Source organism: Neurospora hispaniola, assembly GCF_033458365.1.
Source record: "Neurospora hispaniola strain FGSC 10403 chromosome Unknown B0T23scaffold_3, whole genome shotgun sequence".
Lineage (NCBI taxonomy): Eukaryota > Fungi > Ascomycota > Sordariomycetes > Sordariales > Sordariaceae > Neurospora > Neurospora hispaniola.
In genome coordinates, this window is record NW_026944408.1 from 183,061 (window position 1) to 206,044 (window position 22,984).

Sequence of the window (22,984 nt, forward strand, 5' to 3'; positions counted from 1 at the left end):
GAGAGCTGTGATGACTGGATGAATTAAATGCCGTGATATGACAGGTCATCGGAGGGCCTTCATCCAGCCAGGTTAGGTACTGGCTTCCATGTTCCTGTCCCGCCGTATGTAATAGGGTAGTAGGTACTATGCCGTGGTAGTGAACTGTGTAGAGGAATGGTGCGGGAGGAACTGAAGGAACATCGAGGCTCTAACGAGGTGTGTCACTGTGTGGAGAGTCCTCGATGGTGACTCGGGGAGGGTACTGTAGTGGGGCCAGGAATCGTTGGATGGACCTTGGCAAAGTTGTGGGGCTTCAGGGCGAGACCCAGCACTTGAACGCACTTGCACGCCCTTGTTTCTGGGCATTTTCAAGGCCGCCGGCCCCGGCCTCCACATTGTCCCGACGGAACTTGCACTTTACAAGGCAAGAGCAGCTTCGGTCACGATCTGGAAATGGACGTAGCGCCTTGGATGTTAAAATGATGAGACCGGCATCTGCTTCGTTGAAGGTCTCTTCTCTTTCTGGCTTTGGCTGGCCAAGTTGCAGACTTCCCCTCCATTGATTGCCAGGCATTTTCGTTACAAATGAACCACCTACTGCACTCATACATGTGTGGTCTTGTACTTGTATACATGGTAGTGTATATTGCATTACAGGGTGTTAACTGTTACTTATCATTGCCGTCGCCGTCCGTTAATGATATCGTCGCCGGGCCGCCATCATCGCCTTGTTCTCTTCCTTGTCCGTCCAAAGCATCACATTACGGCACAACCAGAACGGCGAAAACCCCTGTGAGACTGCAACACACCATGGCGCCCTGACCTACCTGCACTGGTACCGGAGAAATACCTGGATAGCGCAAGTGACAGGCCGATCCACCTGTTACCGGCCGGTTTGGTCGCCAGAGTTGCGCAGGTGACCCCGTTGATGAACCGTCAGCGGTCCTCGTCCGTCTTCGTACCTGCTACTACTACCATAGTATGCAAGTCTTGCCAAGTCTGCTTAGGATAGCTGGACCCTGTCAATTGAGGTCAGCCAATGGAAACGATTCAGTCATTCTCTGACCAATGAGGGATGATAATCAAGCGTCTAAGAGAGTCACTCGGCTTGCTGCCACTCCACGTTCCGGGCATCTGCAACTGAACAGGACTCTTTGCACAGTGGCTCTTTCCTTCTGACTTCAAGTTGTTCTTGAGACAACCAAAGAGGCCATCGGCATCTCCCACTTCGTTGAACAAGCGAACTTGGAGCACGGCGGGCATGGCCTCTTAGACTCCCGCCCTCCTTGTCTGGGGCAATTGCAAACGATTCATGTGTGTACTATGTCCGCGGCATGATCATGATGTGTGTGCACCAGACTGGGAAGATGGAAAATGACATCACTGTCTGTTCGTCCACCTGGTGCGGTTAAATGCTATATGGTCGTCCATCCAAAGAAACAACTTACATACGTAGCTACCTAGTGATTTGCGCCTCTTGAAACCATGCATCTCCCTCTCATCATATTTCACTATCCTTCAGTCTGGTCGACACCGTCCGTACCGACCACAGTTTGTTTGGCACAGTCGCAGCCTGCAGTCAGTCGTCAGCCGGAGCATCTGCTGCGCGGCCGACCCTGACTTTTTTTGAAATACGCGTGTGCTTTTCTTCTTCTTGGATGATCAGATAGATATCTGGGACCCACTCTAACCTGACTGATCAAGGATGTTCGATGGCCGATCTGCGACTGCAACAGGCCGGCAAGTTGAGCCTCCAGATTCGCCCCGACAGCAACCACAAAACATCAGTAGCACAACACGTGGATGACAGACACAACTGATGATCTTCTAGATTTCCTCCCCATCGTCAGGAACAGGGTATCTGATGCTTCTGCCTCGGACTCTTTTTGCTGCAGCAGTTCTTGCCCGTCGGCTTCAATGCTACTCTGGCTACCTAGGGCCGCGTCGGACAAGCCTCGCTCTAATTGACCAGTTTTATCGCAGCCTTTTCCGCTTTTGTACTAGCCTGATGCACCTTATCTGCATGTTCTCCCATTCGTTCACTTCTTACATTCATTTGTTCACAGCCTCTTGATACTTTTTGGTTCCGATGCGTGTCTTTGATCAGAAGTTACGTTAACTTTGCTTTTGGGAAATACCATCACCAAGCTCAACAGTCCGTATCCACTATGGGCAGTGGTATACATGATGAACCCTTCAAGTTTTCGTCGCAATGGCCCGTTTTCCTTTGTTGGGCATCCCGACTCGCTAAACTGCTCATTTCAAGTGCGAATCACAGCTTTTCTTGGGTCACAGGTTCAGATCGAGACTTTGCACTTGGCATAAAAAGAACAAAGAAATGCGACCTTCCTTCTACACTGCGACATGCCATGCCACCACTTGGAGCGGCATGAGGCCCGAGATGTGGATGAGATGGCCTCAATGGCCTCAGTGGCAATGGCCTCTCCCTGAGGCCCAGAGAAGAGGCTCAATTACCAGCTCACTCATCCAATGTACCGATTTCCTAGTGGACAATGGCATTGCTATTTCCCATTCCGCGGTTACCTTTCTTTGCCAAGAAACATCAGTTCTGATATCACTTCTCACCATCTTCAAGGGCGACGTGGTTGACTGTACGATACATGCTGCCCTCCACTCACATGGACCATGTACAATCGCTGCCAGATCCAAGTGGGAGCTATCGGGACCAACAGGGCATTGCAGCGCATGGCATGGCATGGCATCCAGGCATCCGCGGGCGTCCTATCGATATGAGACCTCGAGATGGATGGTGCCAGACAGACCCCGAGACCCAACGCGACCTACGCTAGTTCCGTGTGGTTCATGCCTTGGGCTTGCCCTAGAAACCAAAAAAGGGCGAGACGGGGTTATTGCGGCTACTTATCGCCAATCACGTATTTTCTCCGGGTTTTGTCCGGACATACCATTGAGAGCTTGACTGTTGCCACCATAGGGTTGACGTTGGGAGACCATGTTTCGTTTATTGGCAGTAGGAAACAATATTGTACAATGCTGGTTTGTTTGTTCGATTATAGGTTAAATAGAAAAGTCCTGGAGCTTCTATCAACCTCTCAAGAGAGACAGACTGTCCTCTGATGTCTCTTTGTGGTTTGCTTATTCTTACACCCATGGTTCGTAATCCGCACCAATCTCGACATCCATCTAGGAAACTGTGCATAGCAGATCTGGACACAATACCAATTCACTTGAGATAGTATATATAAGAGAAGACAGTCAGAGAAGATAAGGAGTTTTCTTCCCTATCAAACTGCTATCATCGCTGCTATCAACAGCACGTGATTCAAAGATCCGGGGTTCTCCCGAGACTGGCATTCCTACTCAGGTCCTATTTATACCTTGACGCTTTGAAACTTGACAACAAGTCCCTGAGTTCTGAGAAGTGATCAGGGATCCAGGGCTCTGTAAGCGGCCAGGAACATCGATCCGCTGACTGCAAAGCCAATGAAGCGGCAGTCTGAGAGACACAGTGTGTCAATCAGTGGGATATTTCAGTGGTCGAAACTCACACAGTTGAAATCCGAAGCGCATTTACTGTAGTAACCGTGACTACCTCTACACTGCTACAGGCAACTGAAGCTCCATCTGGACCAAGCTCACCACCATCAATAATCGCGGACTGGGGATGGACAAGCAAGCTTGCGATTAAATCCTTGCGCGGTTGCGAGTCCATTCCACAAAGAAAGGGACTTTGTATTTTGAACGACTGACACAGATCCATCGCAATTGGACCTTTGGTGTGGCCGGGCCCTCGATGCTGAGCTAGTGCTAGAAGCTTTGACGTTCCGCGGGAGTAGACCTGGCTCGCGCTTGCAGTGCACAAGTCATACTACTACGAAATGTAGATATCAACTTTACGATATTCAGATATCAAAACTACGTTTTGCTCCAACACCGCGGTTCCCGCATAGACATGCGGGGGGCCCTTTCGCCGGCTGGTCCCCTGCACATGCACGCCGGAACTGCCCTGACCCCTAATTGACCCCTAAGCTCCGCACGCGCAGTAGGCGGCTTACAGCATGTTGCTTGGACGCGGCGCAATTTGTTGTGCGATGCCTCATTTGCTATGGTAGTGTACACTAGAGCCGCGACACAAGTCTTGGGATTGCTATCAGATCAGTTCAAGGAAAAAGAGCAGCTGTTCAGAGCCGCCATGTCCAGCTCTTCGGTCACGATAACAATTACTACTACCTCTACACCGTTTGGCACCTGTCCGACCCAGCTTATGTTTTCAGCACCTCTAGGTAAATTACCTCTCCTCTAGGAACTTTGGAATCGAACGGAAGCTGTAACTGAAGCTCTTTTCTGTTCACAAGTGGAAATGCATCATTGCACCTACTACCTACCTACCTATCGAAGAACTCCAAGTCCGCTGCCCGCGCGCTTGTCTTGCTTTTCTGGTTGCCTCGCATGAAGCCCATCCATGGTAGGTACCCAAGTCCGAAACCGAATCCGTCTACCTGCAGTGATGGTACGCTATGGAGGGAGCATGGGGTATCCGCGGCTTAACATGGATTTGTCCACCGACCTCGCTGCGTGGACTCCATCCAGACCTTACTGGCTGACGTTAGGTATTGTAACATGGCGCTCGAAAAGCCAGGAAGGCCTGGCCTACCTCTGTACTCAATCTCATCACATTCATCGCCTCGATTCTCTAGAGTCCGCGGAGACCGCGGAAGCCCATGAGGCCAGGGGAGGCCATTCCTCAATTGCACGAGGCCAATTTCATCTGCTAGATTATTTCGCGGTCAGAGCATTAGGGGTAGGTAGGTATCTAGGTAGGTATCAAGAGGCCCAAGCTCTTGTTTCGGTTTGAAACCTCCATTGTAGTGGTGGGTGGGGGAGTGCACTGCCCGGGAGAGAAGGAACTGGACTGTGGTGGGTGGTGTTAGGTGTGTGACCCCCAACATCCATCCTGGCAAACCCCAACATGCCGCCCCAACCTCAACGCAACGCAACATCGGACTGGACCCAGAAAAGCCCAGAAAGTCCAAGGGACGTCCTTGCCTCATTCACGACATGACGGGATCCCTTGTTCCCTGGCAGTTTTGATCAGTTACCTGTACATAGGTACCTTCCTGCAGCAGTAAGTGCATGATGCCCGTCAAGCCTGCACTAGCCGATACTGGGACAATACATAGTATGTAGCGACCCGACTCAGAAAAGCTTCCATCGATTATATCGATGGTTTGGTTCTAATGCAATCATTCACCAACGTGACGAACGAGGTGACGGGATCGTGGCGCAGCAACGCAACCACCTGCAGTGACGGGACTGGACTGAGTGACGTCCCAACCAGACCCTGCAGACCGCTGACTACACCTACATGATGTAGTTCAATACCTACGTAGTGTGCTTTCAAACGTAAAATCAAGACAGCTTTGGGATGGTAGAAACGAAATGACGCACAATTCACTGAAAGATTCCGTTCAGGGCGCGCCCCAGGCATCTCAAGCGTGCAATTTCGATCTATGCGTGGGTTCGCGTAGGCAGCATACATAATCCAAAGACGCTTGGCTTGATGTTGAGATGCCTGGCATGCCTCTTCCGTCAGCAGTAAACAGATAATGCACTGCAGGCAGTAAGGCTGCGTTGCCGCCTACGTACCTACATTGCCTCAATGTCCAAAATGTGCCACCAACTTGCCAGCATTGAGGCTGGACTGACAAGAACGAAAACAAAAGGACTCCTGCTTTGATGAAAGAAGATGAAGCCATGTAGTGAAGAAAGAGTTCGGGGAAGCGGACCCGGGGCCAGACATCTAGTGTAGATGGGACGGGCGTCTGGACATGGATGGGAGGTAAGATGGTGGTGAGACACGGAACGAGGGACCAAGCTCCACGGAGCTCACCACTTTGAGCTACGGGCAGCCCAAGTACGACTCAGAAATCGAGGTGTGATGTTCCTGATGGTTCGACGTCCAACCGGTCCTCCATTGACTGCTGACCTCGAACGGGGCACTAGGGAGGGTGAACTTGGAAGTACCCGCTTGAAGAGGGCGAGCCTGGAAGCACGACACAACGTGCGATTAATCCATTATGGAAAAGCATTTTCCTCGATGAAGATGAGATGCTCGACTTGGACTTATACAAGTAGACATGAGGTAGGTGTAGCTACCCCTCCATCTCATCTTGCCCGCCCGTCCGTCTCAATTCCAAGAAGTGTGTGCCCTGTCTCGGAGGGGCGCATGAATGGAGGGGTCGCCAGGGGGAGATTCAGGTACCTTGATCGCTAGCGAGGGGTAGACGAATGTACCTAGTGTATCTTTGATGAACCGCCGGGGCAACAGTATGGTAAATTGCCATTTGCTCTGCGATTCTTCTCCAACATGACTGTATCTCAAAAAGTGACGTTTTGGAGAAGACCCTTTCAAGAACCCTGAAGAGGGAACCGAGATGACAATTCTTGATATGTGTACATTCATGCAGTGAGGGGGGCGACGAGGGCTTGCTTCTCCAACTCCAACACCTGCAATGCCCCGCGCATGGACCAAGCCCTAGACACCCGCCCCCACTCCGACAACGCTGACACGGATCTCAACAGAACTCCAAGTCACAACACAGACCACACGCTTTGAAGCCGGGACCGGGGGGCCAAAGGGGGCCCCCGGAAAATCCACATCCTTTCTCCGCGGACGGGACCCGCTGAGATCCGGTAATTTACCCCGGATTCCGGATGGAGTCTACCTATCCATCTCTCCACAGGCTCCGCAGTCGGGGCTCCACGCCTTGAACGTCAAACACAAGTCGACATGCCGATGATGGTGATCGAATCCGACCGGAGATCGATGATCGGTGATCATGTACAGCAAATCCTTCCGTTCAAGCCGCCGAAGACACCCGTGTGCGCCGCTTCGGGGCCATTTGGGATTCGGAAGCCTCCAGGTAATCAGCCCGGAAAGCAAAGTAGTCCTCAAGTTGACTCTGGGACCGGGTACGTACAAAAGATGACGTTCGAGACCAGCAAAGCCGGATAAGGTGAGGCTACAACAATTTCAAGAGCTCAATGGGCTCGTTATTTGGCTTCTATCTGCTACATCGCTATCGACTTGCTCGTGCTCTTTTTTCACGGACTTGTTGCTTGCTTAGGTATATTACGCCCAAGTAGACGAAAATTCCATCCGTTCACAGGCTGCTTGTTGACATCTTCAGACAGTTCAATCCCGATTCGTTTGTTAGCTCTTACCCCAAGTAGGACACATGCCAACCCATTAGGTATGGTCAAAAACTAATTTATCAGTATCTGATTCGACATATGTATGCTAATTATCGAAAGAAAACACACCAACCAGTACCTATCGAACTGCACTTAGGTACACATACTCGGCCTTACGCTATAATCCGGGAGACATGGGTGAAATTGGCCACACACTCCATTTATTCATGCCCCTTTATTGACAGCCTTTTGCATTGCCAAGTCTCGAACTTTGCCTTTTTTTGATCCATCTAGATTTCCTGTTCTCCACCAAAAAAAGGCCCAACCAACAACCAACATGAATCTTCACCAAACTACCAATCCATGAAAGCTCACGAAATCAATCAAAACACAATTTGAGTCTAGAACAAGAGCAGCAACTCCTTTGGTCCTTCACTTATTTTCTCATATTTCCTTTCCTTTTCTTTCCTGTTTGGCCCCTGGGATTCATACGATCCCATCACACACAGACACACAGACACAATACGCTGTACTCCCCTTGCCATATCACAGTGGGTAACCAGCAACTTCTCCCGTCCCCGTCCCCGTCAGTACATGTCCCCGTCCCTATCCCCGAGCCGCGTGGATGCCATGCTCTGCCATGTCATGCCATGCCCTGGTCCCAGCCTGCAAAGGCAAAGTGCAGCAAGCAAGCCCCCGTGATCGCCTCGTGCAGGCTGGCTGGCTAGTCTAGTAGCCTACATACCTACATATGTACCTACATACCGACCGGTCGTCTACATACATACATAACCCTGTCACACTGCAGGATGCAAAAAGTTGCAGATGCAATCCAAACCTAACGAACCGTTCGAACCGTTCGAGCCGCTCAAGCCGCTGCTGCATGGGGTTCATTTGGGGGAATTGAACACACAGATATAGGATGAATATTCAAACACCATTTGGAGGCTGGGCAAGTTTACGGTTGCGTAACACGTACGACGCCGTTTATAGGGATACTGCATGTGTAAATTGATGCTGGAACTCGTGGGATCATATCATATCATTATTATATCAGTGAGTTGAATTAAACCCAGGATTGACTGACACTCGAGATTCCAACATTTCACCAAAGCGTCAGGTAACGGAGTGAAACTTCATTCGGATTCCGGAACCAGTTCAGAAAATCCAAGAAAATATGTACCTCTATATATGCCCGCCCATTACAATGAAGGGGCCAAGTCACAGAGACCGCAGGTGGCCAATTCTATCCTTTCCTTACTTTGCCTCTGCCTACCTTACCTACCTACCCCTACTTTGGGACCAACAGGCCGAGGTACACAGCACTATACAGCATACAATACCTCACCTCGCACGACATATACATACAACACGAGGTAACAGCAATAGCATTACATCCTACCTAGCTACTCTACGCAGCACATCGACATAGTACCCAGCAAGTAAGCAAGCAGCCAAGCAGGGCCGTCCGCGAACCATAGGTATTTCTTTTAGCAAATTCCACAATTCTTCCATCCAAATAGAGGCACCAATAATGACAGGACTGCATGCAATGCTTCTGGGTGACAAATGCAAGTTTCGATCTTTGTTCTCTCTTTTCTTCTTCTTTTATTATTTTGAAGAATTGCCCCATGAACCGATTGGATCCCCGGGGCGTTTGACAGACGTACAAGGGCTCTACACAGAGAAAACAACATGGGACGACAACGATTGTGTAGATGAATGAATGGCTATACTATCGCTAACTCTTTTCGTATTCTTACAGCCCAAATCCACGAAGCAATCCCAGCTGGTCTATCATTGACGCCTTGTCCTTCTTCAACCTCTATACCTCAAGTACCCGACAAGCCGTTCCAAAAGTGGAAACGGGGTACATTACTGTACATATCTAAGGACTCCTTCTCAAGCAGACAAAACATTTCTTGGCAGGAACAAATCCAATAAACAAACTTCCATCCGGTACCATCCGCCTACACCACTGCGCAGAAAAGACTTTCCCAACACCAATCTCTTCTTGCCCGTTTCCGTGTCGGCTCTACCCCGTCATTTCCACCTCGCACAGATCGCAGCACTCACGGAAGCGTGACAAGATCCATCAAAGCCAACCAACCGGCCCGAAGTTCCCATGATGTCGAGGTGGAAAGTGAATGGTTACTTCCAGTTGGAGACGCCTTGCGTGATAGCATTCGCTGCGTCCACACAGAAGGAAACGGCCGGGAAGTTTCTGGTGTGCAACTGTCAGCGATAAATCTCATAATCTGGGAATAGCATTGACCTACTCATCCGGCACCCAGGGCCGCCACTGGGATATCGTTGGCAGGGGCGGCGTTAGCAGGGGCGAGGTCCCTGGCGAGGGCTACCTCTAGTACACGAGGCTGCCAAACTACCAGCTGCCAGGGCTGCTCCTCCTGCTCCTATTACTGTTGTTGCTGTGGTCGCTACTACCGCTGCTCCTGCTGATGGCGGGCCAGCGCCTCACCGAGTTCTTCGGGGCCGTGGGGGATATACTCGCGTGGCAAGCGCCTGTTTCCGGCTAGCGAGGAATAGAGAGAACCGAGAGGACAAGGTAAGCTGTTGAGGAGATGAGAAAGGAAGAAACAAAAATGAATTGGAACATGAAGTATACTTACAGCGGCCAACCCGGCCAGACGAAGAACATGTGGGAGGCGAATACCACCAACCACACGACAGCAAGCAAACACTTGACCCAAAGGACCGTCCAGAAGGCTGCGGCGGCGGTAATTCCCGTCGACATCTTTTTCCGGGGGTGGGGGGGCAACCGAGGTGTGAACAAAAAAAAAAGACACGGCGGGCATGGCACCGGTGTGCAACTGTCAGTGATAGATTTCATAACCTGGGAATATTGATTAACTTACTAGAACCGGATCCACGGTTGCCACTAGGGCCCGCGCTGCCCTGGGGTCATGCCAGCGACAAGAGGCTGCTGTTGCCAGGGGATCTGCGGAATATGGGACTTTGGGCATCGCCTGTTTCTGGTTAGCGAAAAACAGAGAGGAACCAGAGGATAAAGTAAGCTGCAAGGAGACGAGAAGAGAAAGGGAAAAAACAAAATGAATTGGAATATAAAGTAGACTTACAACACCCACCACCGTGGCAATACGGACACAGCATTGCAGGAAAATACTGACACCCAAATAAGGATGGTTAGGAGCTTTGTGAAGAGCGCGGTAAGAAATGCTGTTAGGCAGGTCATCTTCGCGAATTGGGACTTGGAGAGCGAGGGCACACAACAAAGTTCCTAACAATGTTGAAGAGAAAGGAATTTTGACGAGAGATTGGGCTGGGCGGCAGCCGCAGGGCCCCGCGGCCAGCCATCCTCCTCCTGCGGACGAGGGAGGTGGGCCCTGGGCCACCGTCTGTTTCTGGTTAGCGAAAAACAGAGAGGACCGAGAGGACAAGGTAAGCTGTCGAGGAAATGAGAAGAGAGAGAAAGAAACAAAAATGAATTAGAACATAAAGTAGACTTACAGGAGCCAGAAGCTTGTCCGTGTATCCCTGGGGAAGACCACCACCATGTTGATGGTGAAGACAGCAAGCCAACGTGCCAACATGACGACCTTGGGCATGAGAACGGGCTCCGCGAGGGCCCAGAGCGTCTGGTAAACAGACATCCACATGTTGAAGGGTTGGTTGGGATGGAAAAATGATGAGACGAAGGGATGGTGGAGCGAAGGGATGGAAGCAAAAAGAATGTTCGTTGTTTAAAAGAAAAAACACAGTTCTTAACTATGTTGAAGAGAAAGAAAATCTGACGAGAGGTTGGGCCGGGGGAAGAGGAATCTTGTAGCTTTCTGGTGCCTCAACTGAGCTGGAAAAGCGTGCTGTCTGTGGTAGGGGCAGCAGCTGTTGCTTTGTTTTGTCAGTGGTGCGTTGGGACATGACTTCCAGCGGAGAAGCTAACCTGAAGGCACCTATAGTATTCTTTCCCTTGATGATGCCGATGGTTCCTTCTTCGGTAGAAGTGGCGCGGAAGGACTCGGTGTCAATGGTCGAGGTACGTAGGGGAATGCGATGGACACCCGGAGGTCTTGACGAGAGTATGTTGACGGAGAACACGAGGAGCCATATGTTGGCGAGGAAGACCTTGTGCGCCAAGGCTGCGACGAGAGTGTTGACCGTCACGCACTCGGACATTGTGGATGAAAAGATGAAAGCGATGTTGGTCATGAATGCATGATGAGATGTTGGTATGGGATCCGTTGCGCCGCTCCCAGCTTCACGGGGCTGCTCTTCCTGCCAGGTTGTTTGCAGCTTCCAGCGACATCTCAAAGGCCGGCCACGCTCTGTGCAACTGTCAGTAATGGATTCCGTGACCTGGGAATAACATTGACCTATTCATCCCTAACCCACGGTTGAAGCTAGTGGGCCCGGGGAAGGCAAGGCGGCCATGGCTCTTCTTGGTTCGGGTCTCGGGCACCTGGGACGTGGGCGCATAGCAGCCGGCTGTTTCCGGTTAGCGAGGAATAGAGAGGATTGAGAGGACAAGGCGAGTTGTTGAGGAGAGAAGAAGACAGGCGAAAGGAAGGAACAAGAACGAATGGAAATGGAAAGTAGAGGTGGACTTACAGGGGCCAAAAACAAGATGGGGGGAAGGTAAAGGCCCATGTAATGGCGAGCACTGGAAACCATACCAAGACATATGGATGATGCCCGGCGAACGAAAGGATTGTGGGGATCATGATGGACGAACGCATTGGTGAACGACAGCGACCAAAAAATAACGAACGGCGATGATGTGAATGATGTTGAAGAGAGAAAAATCGAACGAACGGCTGGGCCGGGGGGAGAGGGATCTTCCTGAAAGATTGCGCTCGTGGTCTCGCGGGACGTGTTGTCTTGGGAGTCGACTGTTTCCAGCTAGCGAGGAATATAGAGGAACGAGGGGACCTTGTGCCATAAGGCAGCCATCAGGGTGATGGTGATGATGATGGATATGTTGAAGCGAATGAAGATGTGATGCTGACGAGAAAGAAACCGACGACAAGCCGAGGCGGGGAGAGGGATCTTATAGCTTTCTGGGTGCCCCAACTGAGCTGGTAAAGCGTGCTGTATCTGGTAGGGATATGGAACATGACTCTTCCAGCTTCATGAGAGAACCAAGGGAAGGCAGGGCCCTAGACGGAGAAGGTAGGTAGAGGTAGGTAACCTGAAGGCACCCAATATTGTTCTGTTCCTTGATGATGCCTGAGTTAGCATGGTTCCTCCTTCGACGTGCCGGATCGTGTCCTCACTCCAACCTCAAGAACGGAAAGACTCGGTGTCAAGGGGAAGGGAATGCGATGGACACCTGCAGGTCTTGACAAGTGCCTTTATCTCACAGACGGCGGGGTTCGTCTAGTAGACACAAGCGTTTACTACCTAGACTGCGGCCTGTTTACAAAAGACAAGAGCGATGACGGCATCTCTCAGCTGGTGTTGGGGGCGGGGGCAAGGCAAGTAATTCCAGGCAGTCACGATCCTCCGCTAAAATCACTGCACTTCTTGTTTGTCGACAGACCGAGTGCATCCTGCACATGGCCCGACGCCTTCACCTTCGAGAGGTACACTTACTTCCACTACTTGCTTCCCGCTTCCAGAATCAAAGCTGAACCTTCCTTTTCGTCCCGTCACCTTCTGTCTTGTTGTTTGCTGCCTCCACGGCGTAGCCCGGTCAGATGTCGCATATTCTGCACTGCAGTGCTTTGGTACCTAGGTATATTTAGGTACCTCTAGGTACTTAGGTACTTATGCTGCTGGAGAAGGTCTTCCACGTCATCACACTGGAGTGTACCTTCCCACAGCGGGAACAACCTCCAACTCTTGTCTCGGCCACTGCAGTACTTACCTGTAAAGGCGTCTGCTCCTGGCTCTCTCAAGATGTCCGGTCAGAAGTTAGGTGACCTTCGTTGCGTTTCGATCCCAACAAGAGACATGGGAGTCTCCTGCCGCGCGGCGCCCACCGTCGCGCCCTCACCCAGGCCGGCGGCGGAACATTGCAGGTGTTGCCATGACCACGAATGGTCACCAGTAAGGAATGTGGTGGTGTGTTCAGTACGTGGCATCTCACCGTTTTGTAACACGTGAGACATAGAAGATTGTCCATGCTCGGTCTGTTTTTATATTCGTTCGGTAATGTACCTATCTACCTATGTGGGTGTAAACCAGCGGAGCAGGACTACTAGTGATCAAATGCCGGTTGTGGAAATCATGAGATTTGAAAGACCATGTATTGTTTTGTCTTGTTTGTGTGTTTGGAAACCATGGCTTGTCGAGAAACTTGCCACTACCTATTTAGGCAGAGGTAGTTGTAGTCTGTAGAAAGCGCACCACATCCAAAAGTAATCCCAAGCAGGTACCTAGGTACCTCTAGGCTTCATTTCCCTCTTTGTCCGTGCTTTCCTCCAGCAACACTACCTCTAAGGTACCTCTACACCTGACCTTTTCCTCCCATCCAGTAGAGGTAAGTACCTCACACGTGCTCTTTGAGATCCACCTTTCATCTTTCGAAGAGGCACCTATCGTGGCGAAGAAGACGAAAGCTCGTCCCGAGAAGAATTTGCAAGTTCGCAAAGTGCACCAGCAGTAGCGACCAAGCCGATCACCATCCTGAGGGTAAAGCCGAAAGAGCCCTCCCCGTCGTCATCGCTGTCAGAGGTGGTATCATCTTCTTCGGAAGAGGTACTAGATGTACTACCTGGAGTGCAGCAGGTACTAGAATTGCTGGAGGTAGTACCGGAAGCATCCCAAGCCGTCTTCATGTCCTGGCCCGTCATCAAAGCAGGCCACATCCGATCCACCAACCTACAACGGCCGTTGAGTCCCGAAAGGATACCTCCGCCGACTCCATGGCCATGGGCGTGTGCAAATGGGAGAGGTCGCGCCCATTCGATGTCATGCAGCCGCCGTTCCATGTCCTCCAGCCGCCGTTCCATGTGGCGTCTGTAGTCGGGAGTGGAGGAATCGTGATCATTCCGACGATGGACATATGGTCTGTCATAGTCGTTGGGATCTTGGGAGATGAAGGCTGTGGCGAGCATCTCATCGTCACAACGCTGGAGCTGGAAGAAAATATTTTGTCTCGGTAGCAACCACCACTCTCTTGAGCCGGGCCTCATGGATGTCATATGTACATCCCTGATGGGGTTGTAGGCGTTGAGACGCGACATCGTGTTTGTGTTCCTATATGTACCATGGCCAGCAGGAGTGCAGCCAGAGAGTAGTAGACTCTTCACGTCCATTTTCTTGACTGCTTTGCGGGTCGGAGCAAAAAGGTAGGCCACCACGAGCCAGCGGCCTGTCAGCCACCTGCTGTTATCGTCAGACTGGTCGTGGTTGTCTTGGATGTCTAGACGTTGCGAGAAGACAATCCGCCGGGCGTAGCGGAGATTGGGATAGCGAGCGCGTGGGTAGGCGTAGACGGGATGACGGCCGGCAAAGGCGTCGGGTAGTTGATGGGAGGTCCAGTTGGCTAGCGCGCGCGTGTCGGCCTTGTTTTCTTCGTTGTCGTTGGTGGAGAACGCAGAGGCGGTACCGGTCAGACATTCCTCCAGCTCAGTGAGCTGCGTGGGGAGATCGACGAAGAAATGGCGAAGTTCCATATACCATTCCGCCTCAACAGTCTCGTATCTGTTGGTGGACTTGGCGACATTCCAGTTTGTTTCAACAGGATAATGTTGAGAGACGAGAACAGATGTGAACTTCCGGATCGCTTCTGGGGGAGGCCTGAGCTCAACGGGCGGTTGAGGAGGTGGCTGTTGCAGTGTTTCTTCGGTGAAATGGTATAACCAAGAGCGAAGAGTGTAACTCATCTTTTGAAAAGAGTATTTCCAGGCATTGTTGCTATTCTTTTCATGGAGATCAAAGACAAGCTGCGTGTTCCAATCTTCGTAAAATCGGTAGTGCGGTGCATCATACCGACCGCAAAGCTCAGGTTGTCGGTCGGGCGTGGCGCGAAACTGGTTGCCTCCAGACTGGGGGAAGACATCGTAGGCATTGCTGTTACTCTGTGAGGAGTGGCCCATGGGGTCTTCGGCATCAAGGACAATTTGATTGCTATATTGGGTGGCAGGCTGTTGGATGGATCCGTCCATGTCTTCGTCGTTGGAAACGGCGCCGCGATACCTGGGGAGAATAGTCGGATTGGACGACATGATAAAAATGGTCGAGCGTAAGTTGAAGGTTACGTAGAGGTAGATTTAGTGCATGTGTGGATGTTGGGGAGTTTGTATGACAAAAATCATTTGGTAAAAGAGGGAGAAAGGAAGGGCGGGTAGGCTTTAAGTACTTGACCTCTACGGTATTTAGAGGTGTGAAGGCGGAAGGCACATCTATAGGTATCTTGCCTAACTGGTTTCAAATCCGGTATCCGAGTTGGACTTCCTGCTTCCCCGGCATACCATACGTGTGCATATTTGAGTAAAATGCACATAGAACTTTCAGGCGGTAGAGGTACCTTAAAATCTCGGGTCATTGATTTTCAGGTTCCAGGGAAATCAGACATAAACAGGAAGCATACTGCAACATTTGTGCCTACTAGAAATTCTATGCAAGGCGGTGATGCAGAATGTCCCCACCCTCCAGCTCACTTGAAGGAATAGGTGGGAAAAGGTATAGATCTAGAAGAATCAAATTTACCGAGCTCCGGGGTGGCAATATAGCTCTCCCGCTCTTTTTTGAGTGCATAAAATGTACAGAATCGGGCATATGTATGTCTGCATATGCCTGATTCCCCTGGAACCTGAAAATCAATGGCCCAAGATTATACGGTTCCTTCAGTTGGATATCAGACATGATCAGATATGTATGAGTCCGAAAGTGCACCATTTCCGCCCATAGAAAATACGTGTAGCGGGGACGACGCATTGTCACCCCGAAGCATACATTGTAAATCCAATTCTTCTGGTGCCCTGTCATTTTCTACTGTCTTTCCGATAGTGTTGGCGAGTGGGGACATTAGAATTCACCTGCATGCATACAATTTCTGGCGAGCATGATTATTGCAGTATGTTTAAAGACCATTCCTGATTTCCAGGAAACCAAAAACGGATGGCCTGAGTATATACGATACACAGACAGGCAGGATCCCAGCACATCCGATCGAGTACTTCCTTATGTTTTCAAGCAACACAGCATCTCCCATTGTCCCGCACGTAAGCACGAGGTTTGTCTTCTGGATCTCGTCGGATTTCAGGCTATCCTTCCGTTCTGTGCAACTCAGCCAGAAGAGAGGTATCCACGACAAAAGCCCTCATACTCTTGTTCCACACATGTACCAAACACCTGCAACCAAGAGCGAGCATAAGGTCTCACCCGCTCCTTTGAAGTACCGCAACGGGCAAGACTTTGTTTGTTTACGGTATGGTGTTGACTGGCCTCAAGCTTGGGAGGGACAACTTGTTCGTCGGGAGTAGAAGATCCGAAGTGCCTCAGGCACCGGCCTCGGTATCGGTGGCAGCGGGGGCGCCAAACGGGGTGCTGGTGCTCTGGGATCCATGATCGTGCTGCCCGTTACGATTTCGTGGTGTCTGCATGGAGTACCATTCGTGGCATACTCCATATCTACTCCAATAGCATCGGGGTCGACTTGGATTGGAGAGGTGGGCGTGTCGGGGGTAGCAGCTCGTTCTCTAGATCTGGTGACTGGCTGGATTGTCGATTAGCATTTTCCTACATAAAATCGTAAAGGGATGCGAACAATGAATGGATTGCGAACGGAAGGCAACTTACAAACCCCAGAGCTGATTCATGCCTATCAAGCCGTCTCAACTCTCAAGTGAAGGTGAAGGTGATGATGTAGATGACAACAGAGTCCGAGGCACTTGGATGTCGAGGACATGATGTTTTTGATGATGATGTGATTGCCAAAATTAGGTACCAAAACTTGAATGATGTCGATGAAGAGAGGAGAGAGGAGTTTCGAAGAATTCAAGAGCTTCTACAGTAGCCTTGGGGCTGGTCGCATATGTAGAGGAACGACATGAATCAATTGACCACAGAAGGGCCTTGTGAAGTTGACCCGAGGTCTCGAGCTCAGATACAAAGAAACCAGTATTGGACTGTCCAACACACGAAGAGCATCCGGCATTGCTATGCTGTGGAGAAACAAGGGAAGAATCAAAGTTGCAACACCCAGCCGAATCATTTCCCAATCCCAAAATCTCAATGGTGAACTTCAGTTGATAATGGAAGAAGAAGAAGAAGGAAGAGGAAAATACATCCTACTGTGCTCAACAGCGGCCTGCCAGGTTACAATTCCGTCATTGTTGCCAGCGGAAATCACACTTCAGTTGCGCTTCTCAGGGCTGGCGCAAACTGAAGTGGAAGTCACGGCCCGGACTGCTGGGTGCTTGCCGTGCGATACTGGGACGATCTGGACCTTGCCATGCGGGATTCGCCCCACACCCGGAATACATGATCCGTCAATTCCATTCGCACTTGCTTCTCGCTTACCATTCCATCCTATGCTGGTTTCATTGGTGCAGAGAGTGACGCGGCGCCTGCCCCATGTTCAGGACCCAGGTTAAGGCATCATGGTACCTCAGGAAGTGGCAGGACGAGAGGTACCTCTAGGTTGTTGGGTGCGTATCTTGATCACGATAAAGGGCAGTCACGGGGACTTGGCTCCATGCCCGGAAATGAAAGGATCACCAGTCACAAGAGGCCTCTTTTCTCGAATTTATGGTGCCGAGGTGCCTCACATCAGCTTGGTTTGGCTGCCCCTGGTAATACCAACCTCAAGTCTCGGTGAAGGCGCCCTCTTCGATGAAAGACTTTTTCAGTGGAAGTGACGGTTTAACCTTCCACCCTTTCCTTTCTTTTGCGGATCACGTCCCCAACCCACGTCATGAACAAGCCAAGAAAGCTGAGGTCTTTTGAGGAAGGAACCTCCATCCTCGTGTCTTTCGAATGTGGAAATGAGCGCTCCCCAACAAAGGAGCATGAACAGGCAATTGCGTTAGGGTCATGAAACATGTGGAGCTTAATTCTAGTCCCCAAGCCCGAATGATGGACGGATAAGTAAGGAGTGTCCGGCCTGTACTGGGAAAGAGAACTTAGATGGCTCCCATGCGCACTTGCATATTATGATCATGATACCATATTAACGACAGTAGGCAATGGGATGTCCAGACTAGGCCAACTTGGAACATCGATACGACCACTGCTCCGGCTCACGCCCCTCTCGCTCTCCCCGGGCCTTTTGTCAGGCAGATGCCCCAGTTCTTCCTTCCTGCTGTCAAGGTGGCCATCTTCTGCCCCGCCATCGCCACGGCAGTAGCCAAGGCAGTAACAAAAGTCCAGGACAACTGAATTGACCTGTCGGGTCCGAGAAGGCCGCAGCGTGAGCGCTCACGTTTGAATTGAAGAAGGCGCAGGCCAGTTTCCGCACTACCAAGATACATAAAAGGTACCACGTACCACTCCGTCGAATGAGGTCATGACGGGCAAGGGAAGGGAAAGAGGGGACGGAGAAAACGACTGAGCAGTCTCCCCCCTGGGCCCGGTAGCAGAAAAAGTCACCATCAGTTTAGTGATTGAACAATGCCGCAGTGACCATTGACCAACGACTGAATGCAGTGTGCAACGCCCCCAATTCCGGGCAACGGGGAAGAAACGGGACTCAGGATTGGTAGTCGGGCGGCGAGGGCGTTACACCACTAACATTTACAACGCTAAACCGGCGTCAGCTTCGATAAGGGCTCATCTAAGTCAAAAAATAAACCGGACACCTTCAGTTACTACAGTCAAGTACAGGAATTGACACCTTTGGCATCTTCTTGCAGGTATTTACAAATCTTTGTTATACCTCATGTTGGTGATTGAATGTGTTTCCCAGATTTAACAATACCTATTGACCTCTCGCAGATATGTTTCCAACTTATCACAAGGCATTCCATATTTTAGTGGCGGTGTTTCTCAACACTAACGAGCAGCATTGGGCTATCCGCATTTGCTCCATCTATCCCCTTCTCCAGCTACAATCGCTCCGAGGTATGTCTAAAAACAACGGAACGGCCCGGGCCGCGCAAGCATTCCATCCGACCTGGGTCTGGGTAGAGGTGCCTACCTCACGTTTGAACTGCGAGTCCATCCAGTCCTTCGATCCGATGCTTCGTAACTACCCCTACCTAGGTAACTATCGTTACGATCCAACCAATAGGCTTAGATAGATTGACCAATCAGGAAGGACCCAAGGTCCCGAGTCTACGGGACTACAGGATAGGGCTGAAGACCGCTATATTAAATGGCCTCCTGGCCTTCGTTATCAACGCTTTTGGATAACCAATAGCTTCTATGATTATTTAGCACCCCTTCCTTACTACTACCGTTGTTCTATCCCAGCGATATACCTACTCTTGTACTTGTAACGGTTTGTCACACCTATCTGCCCGAGACTGGAAAACACTGTCATCCCATCTTATAGATAGAAGAGCTTTGATCAATATCCACTGCCCGCGCAAAGGAAAGAGTTGGCCGTCCGGAATAAGATAAAGGAAGAGCGGGATAGGCGTGAGGAGATGACTGGCAACATAGCTGAAAAAGGTACTCTCGGGGAGGTTCCCAACCTTACTTCCCTCCTTGGTGTAGTGGTTGGCGATTCCGGAATCCTGTCCCCAGCGAGACGCTACATGTAAGTGCCCGGCTGGGGCTGGGGCGGCTGTCTTTCCAGTCGCATGTGCACATCTTGAACAAACAGAACAGACGAGGCACGAAGAAGGAAGGGAAGACAGGGCAAGCGTTTCCATGCCCGACGTGTTGAGGTCCGAAAATGCCTACCCTGCTCCAGTCCACCACTTTTCAGAGCCGCTACCTTGAACCCTAGAAAAGACGCACATATTCTTTCCGTCAACAACACCAGAGCGAGCATTCGGGTAAGCAGTAACATACCATCTTGATCCTCTTTTCTGCACCTCCAACCGTGGTAGCTGTTGCGGAAGCTTCACACACGCGGGGATTATTTGGATGAGAAACTCTACTCGCACGTTGAGAAAACTCTATTCGTACGTTGGAAGAAAAGGGAATTTCAATGTCTTTTCTTACACTCGAAGCTATATAAGAAGGACCTAAAAAATGAGCTTGACTTGCCGCACCGTCCCTAATGTCCTCATGCACCCTTTTTAGCTGTTATAATTACAAGGCGTTTTTACGTATAACTTGATGTATTTTCAATACTTCAGACAATTACACTAGAGGTACGTTTAGTTATAAGGGTATAAAAGTAATTGAATATAATTAATTATAAAATACGAGCGCTTTATTATTAATTTCTTAAATAAGTATAATCGATTTAGGGGGTGTAAATGTAGTTGTAAAGCAATAATATTATTATAGGGTTAACCTATAATATAGTTATGCTACACGCCTCCAATCTAGAGCTATTAACGGCTCTAATCACGTATAACCCTACATATATACACACGTACGGACTAGCTCAAACTGGGCTCTCGCCCATATAACCAATCCTCTACACACACCTCCCTTCTCCTCCCTCGTATAATAACGCATATCCTACCCTACCCCCAATAATACCCTCTCGCCCCGTAATAATTTATTATACTAAACTATTATACTATATATATTTACTATTTAATAAAGAGGAAGATTAATTATAATCGTATTAATTAGTTAATTAAAATTTATATTTATATAATTAAAACCTTCGTCGCAATTCTAAACCTCGAATTAAATAACCACTAAATCGAATATTATAATTAAATAATTCGCCCTTTCTTTCTTTCCCTTATACCTACTAGTATATTAATTTAATAATTAATATCTACCCCCCCTATAACTAATAACTTTTTAACAATTATAATAATCAATACTCTCGCAATAATTAATTCAACCAACTTCGAATACTATTTAAATATTTCGTAAACGTTCGAAACCTTCAATAATTAAATAGTTACTACTAATAATATCCCGGTTAACGACGCTTTTAATTTTACTAACCTCTTTATATTCCGTACCGTCTTTATAGCCCTTAACTAACTAATTTATAAGGATATTATCGGTATTAAAATAGAGGTACGTAAAATGAAAGACCTATTCAAAATTGCCGAATCCTATATAAAGTCTACCTAATAAAAAATTAAGTAATTTAATAGCTATATTATTATAATTTAAATTAAAGCCTTCTTCTAAGTATAAGAGGCTACTAAAAATTATAAAATACAATTAAAGTTATTTATAACGCTTATATTACCGAAATTAGTTCGTTTCGAACGGATATTACTACTTTAAAATTAAATCTATTTATATTAAGAGTTAATTCTAAAATTACCTATTAAAAATAAAAGGAGAAATATTAAAAAATAATTAATAACCTACGCTAACGTTTCGTTACTACCTAAACTTCTAATATTATTTTCCCGGAAAATAATAATTCTAATAACGACGGACCTAAATTTAATATTATAGCTTTTACGGACGTTAGTAATAGTTATAGGTTAATATTATATATTACTATATTACCCGTATTTAATAGTAAAGGTACTATTATTGAACGTTTTATTAAATTTTACGTTTAATATTTCTATATTTAATTTATTTAATTAAATAACCCCCTATTTTTTAATACTAAATATAAAAAATTCTCGCTTATTGCCCGCTCTATCGAAGGCGCTCCCTTTAAAGCTATCGAATTTGAATTTACTAAAATTTTAATTAAAATCCTAATTAAATAACTCACAACCAACGCCCTCTTAATAGAACTTACTATAAAGTATAATAATATTAACGTTATTATTTACTCCCAATATGAATTCGAAGAATTAAAAATAATTAAAGGTATAAAGTGGTAGGAATTTAAAGATAATTTTATTCGCTTAATTAATTACTATAATTTTAATAACGGTATAAAAATCTACTACTTACGTTAAAAGATCTTAAACTACATCCGCGCTACTATTATTTATTAGAACCCTTAGCCCGTTAATAATAAATATAATAAATAATTAATTCTCGCCTGTAATTTTGTAAAGAACTTAAAGAATAAAGATTAGTGTAATAAAAATTCTAACCCTTACTATAAGACTAGTTCTAATACTACTGCTATTAGTACCTTTAGTACTTCTATAACCGTCGGAAAAACTACTATTAATTAAAGAAGTACTATTATAGACCTTAATATAATATCTACCTCCAACGTCCAAATCTCTCATTTAATTAATAACAAAATCTTCAAATACCGTATAAAAAATAGTATATATACCTACCATAATAAGAAGGGTTATTTTTCTATAGAATACCACAATAATATTAATTTTAAAAAAGAAGTTAAACCCTATAAAGATAAAGATAAAAACTAGTATAAAAATAAATACAACGGCGGTAATAATAGTAATAATAACGCTAATGGTAATAATAGCCAATAATAGCGGCCAACTTAGGATTAATATAATTACGGCCAATAGCGCCCTAATTATAGCAACGGCTACTAAATTAACGAACGCTATAAGTATTAATTTCCTTATAAATTTCCTAATAATTATTCCAACCCCTAATACCCTTAACAATTACTATTACCCAATCCTAACCTACTAACCCGGTTTTATTAACCCCCTTATAAGTAACGAAGCTAATTTAGTCTAAGAATAAGGAAATATACAACCTCTAACCTAAATCGTACTTAAAAGCACTTATTTATAAAATAAAAAGGAAGACTATAAGGGTCCGTCCTTATATAGCTAAATATTATTAAAATAAATAAATCTTTAGTAAATAGCTATTATAAATACCCTAATTTACTAAATCTCTCTATCCACCTTTCCTTCGGACTGTATAAAATATGTTATTCTATATTTATTAATAGTAATTATACTGCCTTCGG

The 22,984-nt window shown here is 47.8% G+C and overlaps 7 protein-coding genes across 7 annotated transcripts; 1 reads left to right on the plus strand and 6 right to left on the minus strand.

The window, feature by feature from the left end:
* Positions 1 to 1,032: 1,032 nt before the first annotated feature.
* On the minus strand, positions 1,033 to 1,245 carry B0T23DRAFT_403177 (uncharacterized protein; the record flags this gene model as incomplete). The annotated part of the gene is made up of 2 exons (XM_062838752.1): positions 1,033 to 1,132; positions 1,163 to 1,245. 2 exons carry the CDS (start codon positions 1,243 to 1,245, stop codon positions 1,033 to 1,035), a joined length of 183 nt encoding a protein of 60 aa, XP_062693567.1.
* A 521-nt stretch (positions 1,246 to 1,766) lies between these two features.
* Positions 1,767 to 2,695, minus strand: B0T23DRAFT_403178 (uncharacterized protein; the record flags this gene model as incomplete). The annotated part of the gene is made up of 3 exons (XM_062838753.1): positions 1,767 to 1,974; positions 2,622 to 2,639; positions 2,670 to 2,695. The coding sequence occupies 3 exons, from the start codon at positions 2,693 to 2,695 to the stop codon at positions 1,767 to 1,769; spliced, it is 252 nt and encodes an 83-aa protein (XP_062693568.1).
* Positions 2,696 to 5,310: 2,615 nt separating this feature from the next.
* B0T23DRAFT_375955 (uncharacterized protein) lies at positions 5,311 to 5,794 on the minus strand. The gene has a single exon (XM_062836919.1). It carries the CDS (start codon positions 5,715 to 5,717, stop codon positions 5,451 to 5,453), a length of 267 nt encoding a protein of 88 aa, XP_062693569.1. The 5' UTR covers positions 5,718 to 5,794; the 3' UTR covers positions 5,311 to 5,450.
* A 3,764-nt stretch (positions 5,795 to 9,558) lies between these two features.
* Positions 9,559 to 10,518, minus strand: B0T23DRAFT_102446 (uncharacterized protein). The gene is made up of 4 exons (XM_062831715.1): positions 10,254 to 10,518; positions 10,032 to 10,142; positions 9,786 to 9,976; positions 9,559 to 9,726 (listed from the first exon to the last, which is right to left on the minus strand). The coding sequence occupies exons 2-4, from the start codon at positions 10,137 to 10,139 to the stop codon at positions 9,597 to 9,599; spliced, it is 429 nt and encodes a 142-aa protein (XP_062693570.1). The 5' UTR covers positions 10,140 to 10,142; positions 10,254 to 10,518; the 3' UTR covers positions 9,559 to 9,596.
* Positions 10,519 to 10,902: 384 nt separating this feature from the next.
* On the minus strand, positions 10,903 to 11,815 carry B0T23DRAFT_315142 (uncharacterized protein; the record flags this gene model as incomplete). Its single annotated transcript, XM_062834843.1, has 3 exons — positions 10,903 to 11,467; positions 11,508 to 11,619; positions 11,743 to 11,815. The coding sequence occupies 3 exons, from the start codon at positions 11,813 to 11,815 to the stop codon at positions 10,903 to 10,905; spliced, it is 750 nt and encodes a 249-aa protein (XP_062693571.1).
* A 1,855-nt stretch (positions 11,816 to 13,670) lies between these two features.
* On the minus strand, positions 13,671 to 15,305 carry B0T23DRAFT_411356 (uncharacterized protein; the record flags this gene model as incomplete). The annotated part of the gene is made up of 1 exon (XM_062839439.1): positions 13,671 to 15,305. The coding sequence occupies one exon, from the start codon at positions 15,303 to 15,305 to the stop codon at positions 13,671 to 13,673; it is 1,635 nt and encodes a 544-aa protein (XP_062693572.1).
* A 2,353-nt stretch (positions 15,306 to 17,658) lies between these two features.
* B0T23DRAFT_315357 (uncharacterized protein) lies at positions 17,659 to 18,462 on the plus strand (the record flags this gene model as incomplete). The annotated part of the gene is made up of 2 exons (XM_062834855.1): positions 17,659 to 17,714; positions 18,267 to 18,462. 2 exons carry the CDS (start codon positions 17,659 to 17,661, stop codon positions 18,460 to 18,462), a joined length of 252 nt encoding a protein of 83 aa, XP_062693573.1.
* Positions 18,463 to 22,984: the final 4,522 nt, after the last annotated feature.